We start from the raw sequence: 9,385 nt of genomic DNA, 5'->3' as shown, positions 1-9,385 counted from the left end.
TAAAATGTTTTCCACTTTTATTTCAACGCAGGAAACAATCCAGTAACCCATGAACGTGGGCGAAAAAGGCCTTCTGCAGAAACACTTGAGGAAGATGTCGGGTAATGTGCTCATAGTATTTTCACTCGCCAGATCAAGTCAACTTGGCTTACATAACAATTATTCTCTGTAAAATCCCAGAATGAGACATTTCCTCCAAAGCAAATATGATCTCTGTTTATCCTTAATAATGTTTGATGTAACTTCTTCACAGGAATGGAGTACAGAAGATGCTGCAAGAACTAGAAGGTACGCTTAAATGATATTTGCAGTGAAAAAAAATTAGTTTTAAACCGTACGGCTTTTATAATTGAAAATGTTAATGAGGGATCTGCAACGCTGATTTTAATGCCTTGTTCTCGTATGTAGGATATTATACAAGTATTTAGTGTGATTCAACTTTGCAAGTTTCTTTACTGACCTTTTCCATTGTTGATGTGGAAAAGTAAAAATGGTACTAGCATTGATGAGGTAAGAATGATGCTATTATTTTATACATATTTACATTTCATATAAATTAATATAAATTAAATGAAGAAAAGTGCGTACCTCCTTTTTTGTGTACAGAGATTAGGTGATATATCAATTTTTCATGCCAATTTTGAATTTTCTTAATTTAATTACTTTTCATGACTTTCCGGTGTCCTAGTCTTTGGAGTAGCAGCACAAATTGAATCCTCTAAAAAACAAACAAAAAAAAATTCTTTATTGTTATTTTTCATTAGCAAACCTTGTAGCTGCAAACTAAAGAACTCTCCCAGCTAGTGAGAAATATATAATCACACCCAAACTCCCAAGTTTTATGTTGTTCTGTCAGATGTCAGTTACACCATCTGCACTACAGGACAGTACACTTAGCAGAGTCCGAGTCAATTTGCGGCTCTTCGATAGAGATCAACCCTACAAGCAAGTATGGTTTGAAAGCTTTGCTCTATTTGGTGGTCACAAAGAGCTGGCTTTGTGAGCTGTCTAATACACTTCTTACTATAGTTGGATTCCGGGTGAATAAAATATATAAAATAGAGCAGATCCTTCATGACTACTGAAAAATAACTACTGATTGTAGATCCGTAAAGTCAAATCATAGGATTCGCAAAGCTTTAGTTGAAGTATTAAGATTCTGTGAAATGCAGCACTTATGCATAAAAGTGTTATGTAAAAAGCTCCATGAAAATATTTCAAAAATGTTTTTGGATTCATTTATTTAAATTAGAATTTTTACACCTACAGCCCTTGTCTCTTTTAGTAGAACACGGTTAAAAGCATCACTCACTAGACTGCTTGAAAAATAATTTTTTTAAATGTGTGATATAATTATTTTCATCCGTTTGAGGATCATCTTTAAGAAAATTGCACATTTTATATAATGCATTCTAATGGCCATCCATCTAGACATGCCCCTTGAATTGGCGGGTATTTTATAAATTTACAAAAATTTGCCTTTCAGCTGTTTCCTCACAAGGAAATTAAAGTCTGTCTCTGGGATTCTCGATACACATTTTGATAATGGAAAATATTTTTATTATTATCCCCTTTTCACTATCTCTAAACTAAAAGGTGACCTGCATTTAGAAAAGTTAGAATCGGGATACTAGTACTAGAGAAGATTTTACAGAAAATAGTGAGCAAATCTTGCTTTTTGAAATGATGCCTGCATTATAATTGTTATTTTACTTATTTTATTTTTTGAAGTGTAACTGACATACAATATTATATTAGTTCCAGGTATACAACACAGTGATTGGACATTTATGATGTCTGTATTATGAATTTTAAATGTCTTTGCATATTGCCGAGGCAACATTTACCCATATTGATTTGTATATATGAAAACAAAATAATTTTCAACGCTCAACGTCAATGAACATTCTCTATACAGTTGACATTAAACAGGCTCTTCTTGCAAAGAGAAAAATGTTCGAAATGAATGCAAAAGCTTCTGTCAAAACCACTAACGAAAAAATTGAGCATGTTTGGAAGATACAGCAAGAAGAAAGGTGACGTTGTTGTTGTTGTTGTTGCTTTTTCAAGTCATGATGACATTTGTATCATTTCTTAGTATTCATTGGTGCAAATAACCTAAGACAAATTCTATTATATTGAATTTTCCAGTAAAAAATAGATTTTGCTTGATCTTTTTCTAAGTGGATTAATTCTGTTAACCTCACTCCTTAACAGAATTGAGATGTATCTCCTAGAAGCCCATAAAGATGACCTTTTGTCCCTTTCAAATAACAATTGAGTTTTCTTCCTATAACATTAATTCATATTTATTCTGGACCTACACTACCTGAACTTCAGGTAAATGTCTTAAACCATTATTCTTGTGATAGTTAACTATATTCAGTTATGTAGAAAAGGTTAATCTTACATTATAAATAATTTGCATATCTTAGCTAAATTGTGTTCACTGTTCTTTCTTAAAAATCATTGTTGTGCCAAAGAGGGGAAATATTTAAGTGAAATAGTCCTGTTTGGAAATCTTCTATGACAAATGCATATGATATCCTCATTGAATCTACTTATCGTATCAGAACATACATGTTCTTCAGTAAGAAGAAATGAAAAGTAAACTGCTTTTAGATAAAATGAATTCTTCTGGAAAATTGATAGCACAGTAAATCCTCACGAGTTTTTAAAGAGGTAAGGCATATGAGAGAGCTTATATGTTGGCCAGTTAGGAACAATACTTTTGGAATAAGAGTAAATTGTTCATGTGCCCTTTCTGTTTCCCATGAGACTATTTCAGCTGCCATTATGCTATTACTGCCTTCTCCTTTTATAGTGTAAATTGTGTCAAATCAATTTTGTTTTGAATACGGTTAGATTTTCACATCTTCTTGAAGTATGACAGTGCTTGTTGTTATGGTTTACAGGCAGAATCTTCATCTCAAGTATTCTCAGCAGTTTCTGACTTTGCTTTGGGAGTGGGATACAGACATGCGGAAAGCCCAGGAACAAGAAGAAAAACTAGCTGTTGGTACCAGCCTTGGCTTTAAAATTGATTTATTTATTGTATCAAAGTCTCAAGTAGCAATAGGTCATGCAAAAACACAGGAGAGAATGTAGAGTCCATGAGCCCAGATGGGTAAATGTGGGTAGAAGGTGTGGCGGTGGGAGACTGAATGTTCTATTTGGATTGCTTCTGTCTATTTAGTGATATAGGAAGGTCACCCGTTAAGAGTTAGAGTGGTGGAGGAGGTGTTCCCTTTAGGGGGCAGAAAAGAAGTCCTGGAATTGTTTCCTGAGAGCGGGCCAGCGAATGGACCAGGGAAATATCACTGCCAAGAAGCATTATGGGTTGAATTTAGGTTAGTGTCATAGTGATCATGAATTTAAAGTGAGACCACTCTGCGTGGTTGTGGCAGGGCAGCTGGAGAGTTGGATTTTCCAGGGTTGCGATTTTGCCACACAGATTGACAGAGTGAAAGGGAGGCAAGGTACGTCTGCAAGTGCATGGGTATAATGATTGGGCATGGACTTTAAGCTGAGAAGGAGGAAAAGGGAGACTATGAGAGTGGGGACTGGGGACAATGAAAAGTCGTAGGATCAACGGGATGTTAATCCTGAAAGAGTATTGAACTGTAGTAAAAAAAAAGGGAGAGAACTACAAACAGGGAGGTAGAGGTTGAATGTTGGGGGGAAAGTGGAGAACCAGTATAGTACAGTGGTCAAGAGCCTGGACTCTGGAACCAATTGGGGGGGGGGGGCCAATCCTGGTTAACCCGTACTAGCTGTGAAATCAGGGACAAGTTGTTTATCTCTGTACCTCACTCAGTTTCCTCACTTATGAAAGGAGACGAGACATAGTAAGAGTACTACAATGAATCTTGGAGCACTACACCAAAAACTAATGATGTAGTCTATGGCGACTAACTTACCCCAATAAAAATTAAAAAAAAAAAAAAAGAGTACTTGCCTCGTAGAGTTGTTTTGAGGATTAAATGAGATCATATATAACAAGTTTATTTAAAATGGTCCAGAACAGGGGCGCCTGGGTGGCTCAGTGGGTTAAAGCCTCTGCCTTCGGCTCAGGTCATGACCCCAGGGTCCTGGGATCGAGCCCCGCATCAGGCTCTCTGCTCAGCAGGGAGCCTGCTTCCCTTCCTCTCTCTCTGCCTGCTTCTCTGCCTACTTGTGATCTCTGCCTGTCAAATAAATAAATAAAATCTTAAAACAAATAAATAAAACGGTCCAGAACAGTACCTGACACACAGTTCCTATATAAGTTTCTGCTTTGATTAATATTATGTAGATGTTGCAGTTATTGGGAATGACAGAATCCAGGGTATGACTATGTAAGTGAGTGACTAAAGTAGGGAAGAGGACAAAATTATTGCTGGAAATTACGTGAAGGAGCAGAGAGGCTAGGATCATCTGTATGCATACTGAAATGACCAAGAATTAATACATGTTTTGAATGTTGTTAAGAAAGAATATCTCTGGGACGTCTGGGTGACTCAGTCGGTTAAGCGTCTGCCTTTAGCTCAGGTCATGATCCCAGGGTCCTGGGATCGAGTCCCACATCAGGCTCCTTGCTCAGCAAGAAGCCTACTTCTCCCTCTGCCGCCACTGCCCCTGCTTGTGTGTGCTCGCTCTCTCTCTCTCTCTCCTCTCTCTGATAATAAATAAAATCTTGAAGAAAGAAAGAATGAAAGAAAGAAAGAAAGGAAGAATATTTCTTCCATAACTACTGTTAGGAAGGATTATGGTATAGATTTTTGCCTGCCTGTGGTAAACACATTATTGGAAAGGTCATTTGTGGATTTTGAAGTAAAAAATTAAAACGTGTTTTCAATATGGGTGAGAAAGGCAATCTCCTACTTAATGGCTACTAGGTAGGATCATCGTACTCTTTTTGTATATTAGTGGTGAACACAATTACCTAAACTTGGTCATAAAAAGTTGTTAAAACAGGAAATGTTAACAAGTATTGATTTAAAGAATATTCCTTTCAAACTTGATGTGTAGTTACGTTTTATAAGTATTAAATTTTACTCACATTTTATCACCCTTTTCTATTTTAGGGTATGTTCCGAGAGCAACGCAAGATTCTTCAACAAGCTAGAGTTGTTCAGAACCAGAGACTGCAAAAAATTAAAAATCTATATGAGCAATTCTCAAAGGTCTGTTGTATTTGGCAACACAATATATTCTTATGAAACATCATGTGGAGGGCTGCCTGGGTGGCTCAGTCCGTTGAGCAACCGACTCCTGGTTTTCGCTGAGGTCGTGGGTTCTGATTTCATGGATTGTGGGATTGAGACCCGCCTCGTGCTCCCTGCTTAGTGGGGACTCCGCTTGAAGATTCTCTCCCTCTTCCCCTCCTCCCACTTGCATGTGCACATGCTCTCTCTCTCTCAATCTCTCTCTCTCTCTCTTTCTCAAATAAGTAAGTACGTATTTTTTAAAAATATATAATATGTACATAAAAGTGGAAGATACTTTGTTTCTTTCCAAATCTATGGGGAGGAAACATTTAGGTTATACGTCTATATTGTTAAACATTTTCCATTTGAAATTCATTGTTTTGGATTTAGCATAACTGGCAAATGCATTTTTATTTTTAGGATTAATTAATAGTTTTGTGGGAATCATTTAAAACAGGGAACTGTAAAGTGGGAATCTTACCTAGAAATATAGGTACTATGAAGAAAACTGGTACTTTATTAACACTTCAATCATAATTTTTTGCTCAACAATCAGTTTGGAGGAGATCAGCAACAAATATATAGTGAAAACTCAGGAAGTCTATAAATCACTTCTACATGTCTTTGACTTGTATTAACGGTTTCTGTTAAATATGAGTAGGCAATTGTAATTGATGAATAACACTCTTATATTCAAATGTGTTACATGAGTGTTTCATGGCATATTTGCCTTTGGAATATTGGACTAATAATGACTTTATATGCATACTTAAAATCATAAGGAAAGGTCTAAATGTCTAACGGAATGAAAAAGCGAGAAGAGGACTAAATGTTTATAAACTGAGAATGATCTGCTGTGATATTTGCACATTAGCAAATTGTTCTCAGTGACACAGACCTCTTCTTCGCACAGATATATACTTATTTAGGAGGCGATGGAATCCTGCACATCCCTCCCCCCCTTTTTTTTTCTTGGTGTGTGTGGGCGGAGGCAGGGGCGGGGTGGGGGAGGAGGGGTGTGGGAGGTGTTACTTTACCTCTGTAACTGTGCCTTAATATCTTTCTTTGAATTCCCGCTGCCACTGCCCTAGTTCAGGATCTCATCCTTTCTTGCTTATACTATTAAACTCTCATCTGAGTTCTCTCTTCTCCAGCCCATCCTTCACAGTTTTGCAATATGATGTTCCAAAACGTATACCTTCCCTCCTGAAAACCTGTCATTAGCTTCCCCTTTTAAACACTCCGGAATTCAACGTCTGCCCTGTAACAAGACTCCCTTTGTAGTTTTATACTTATATTCCTCCTTTTCCTCCCACGCCTCCAGTACACTAACTCACCAACTAACCCACTCACTAAACTTACTTCCTTGTTTCTAGAGTACTTTCAATTCCCTCTTCCCTTTACCTACTGAAATCTTATTCTTTTGCCAACTAAATCAGAATCAATTTTATTTTCCAGTACACAGTCATGGCAAGTTGTGTTTCCTTAATCGTGTTGTTTTCATTTGCATGTCTTTTTATTCTCACTGGAATAGAGAAAGAAGAGATCGTGCATTCATTTTCAAATCCCTCCACAGCCCTTAACAGTACTTTCTACGTAGTATGCACTAGATCACTATTTGATTAGATTAAAGATTCAGAACATGTTTGTTTTTTCATGACCTAAAGAGGTCGTGTTACAGGTCATTTTATTCCCGCCAATGGGATCATGTTACAGTGATTTTTACTCGTTATAAGTGCATTGTTACATGGTGTTTAGAAAGCTTCTTAGAGAGTTTTGAAATTATGGTATTCCATTCTATGAGACTGTCAGTCCTTTTCTTTTCTTTCCTCCACCTTGACTGTTTATAACCCATTGTTTCGAGCAAAGTGTACTACCGCAAAGTGTCTCTATAATAATTATATTTGACTCAAACACAACATTTAAAAAATTTCTTAAGTGGGTATTTTGATCTCCGTGTATTAGGTGTAGTATTTTATTTGGAATAAATAATGAGCATCCTTTGAATATTAAGAATTGTTACTTTTGAAATTTAATTTTTTAAAGATTTTATTTATTTATTTTTGCGCGGGGGGAGGGAGGGGAGAGAGAGAGAGAGAGCGAGTGCAAGTGCATGAGCAGGGGGAAGGGCAGAGGGAGAGGGAGAAGCAGACTCCCCACTGAGCAGGGAGCCAGACGTGGGACTCGATCCCAGGACCCTGAGATCATGACCTGAGCCAGAGGCAGGCGCTTAACTGACTGAGCCACCCAGGCACCCCTTGAAATTTTTAATTCTACGTGTTTGGAGCATGAGATGAAAAGTGGTGATTTATAACTGAACAAGGCTTTTTGTTTTAGAGTATGCAGGACTTAGAGAAGGAGCATGAACATCTTCTTGCTGATGAACAAAATGAAGTTAGGGAAGAAATGACCAAGTTGCAAAACAAAATTATGATGGAAGCTGTAAGTAGTGTATATTTAATATCAAGAACACTTATTTTAAGTGTTAAGGAGGGATGTGAGCATTGGGGTATTTTGTTTGCCAAAACGTATATAACAATTACCTAAATAACATGCAAATGTTTAATATTTCCTTCCTTGAAACAGCAACGGCAAGAGCTGGCAATTGTTCAAAAGTCTCTTCATTCCTTGTTGTTCTGATGACTTTGAAGAAAGAACAGAAACCTAAGTTTTACAATACAAGTGTAACATTAGCTACGCCGAACCACGTTGTAGTAGTTTAAAAATTAGAGTTGAAATCAGTACATCTTGTTTATCATAGCTTTCTTGTTAAGTGCAAGAATCTTTTCCTGTTAAAACCCCAAACCCTGAACAGTTATGTGGGTAGCAGCAATTCCACAGTTATATGCATTGAGCTTTTAGTCCTTCATTAGTAATGGTGACTTTTTGTACTTAACACTGTCAATTAACTTTTAACAATAAGGATGATTTAATTTTAGGCTTGGCCCCAGTGGATCGGTATCAGTCCCAAAAGTTTCAATGCACAAGTACAGAAAGAAGGCTACATTGCTTTTCGAAAGGAAAAAAAAAATTAAAGAATATAAAATCTATCTTATCCGTGTACCCGCTTGTATTTACTCATTAGTTTACAGAGACAATGCCAATAAAAATACGATTTCAGAAGAAAATGTACTCTACTGCCTTATAAAAATTATTGAAAGTAAACATGAGATGGTGTTTTTGAATAAAGTGAACTGCCTAAAATCACTGGGAGAACAGAACTACATATATAAATACCAGTGCTGAGACATGGGTTTGTAGATATGTCATTTCCACAAAGACATCAAAATGTCATTTACTTGGTGTCGCTTCACTATTAAATGACACCTGCCTTTAGGATTGATCGAAAGTATTTCATTAATATGAACATACACTTAATTGCTTATGGTTTGAGTATTTCACATCTGTCTTTAAAGATAAATCACCTACAGCTCTTTGGTTTTGTTTTCAAGTTTAATATTCATTGAGTATGCGGAAAGTTGATTTTATATTTGAGAACTAAGAACTTGAATAATTAATTCTTATACATTTGCTTCCATAATGGGCATTTTTTTACATTTAATAACATAACACCATCTTCACTTGGGCATGTCATTTAATAAACATGACATTGTTTCAGAATACATTTGGGATAAGTCAGTTAAATGTATTTTTTGTGAATTACTAAAATTGTTTTCATGTATCATTCAAAACAAAACAATCCCATTTGGAGGAGAGGAATGATTTTCTCCTGTTTTTTCTGCATGGTGTTTTGTTTTGTTTTACATTAGTTCTGACCCCTATATACCACCACCCTTCTGTTTGTTGAGGTTTTTCCAAGTTTTTAAAAATAAGCCCATGTAAGATCTCATTTTCTAACTGCAACAATGTATACAGGAATAAATGAGTCCTCCACCACTATCCAATATTTGACATTACAGGGAGAATTCAATTGCTCAATTTTGTGTGTTTGTAAAGCACTTTCCTTTCAAGCCAACACAGGTGTTGGTATATGCGTCTGAAGTGCTGTTCCAAACTTCTAATAAGGTCCTCATTTGGGAAGTTTTCTATTGGCTATAGAGACAAAAATAAGTACTCCAAAGGTCCCCCCATGAAAGTTCTCGTGTTCATACTAAGCCAGCTAATTTTATGTGAGAGCACAGAGACGATAATCAGTACATAATGTACTTAGTGTTCAAACAGTTGACATTTATTTC

General features: G+C 36.4%; 1 protein-coding gene across 1 annotated transcript; it reads left to right on the top strand.

Moving 5' to 3' along the window:
* Nucleotides 1-31: 31 nt before the first annotated feature.
* LOC116863301 (synaptonemal complex protein 3-like) lies at nucleotides 32-8,481 on the top strand (the record flags this gene model as incomplete). The annotated part of the gene is made up of 7 exons (XM_032850796.1): nucleotides 32-101; nucleotides 254-288; nucleotides 1,919-2,036; nucleotides 2,916-3,015; nucleotides 5,067-5,165; nucleotides 7,527-7,631; nucleotides 7,776-8,481. Coding segments are annotated over 7 exons (581 nt in total), but the record flags the coding sequence as incomplete, so codon positions are not given.
* Between the last annotated feature and the right edge of the window lie 904 nt (nucleotides 8,482-9,385).

This window comes from Lontra canadensis, unplaced genomic scaffold (genome assembly GCF_010015895.1).
Source record: "Lontra canadensis isolate GAN:19392208 unplaced genomic scaffold, GSC_riverotter_1.0 scaffold893, whole genome shotgun sequence".
Lineage (NCBI taxonomy): Eukaryota > Metazoa > Chordata > Mammalia > Carnivora > Mustelidae > Lontra > Lontra canadensis.
This window is presented reverse-complemented; position numbering and strand designations above follow the sequence as displayed.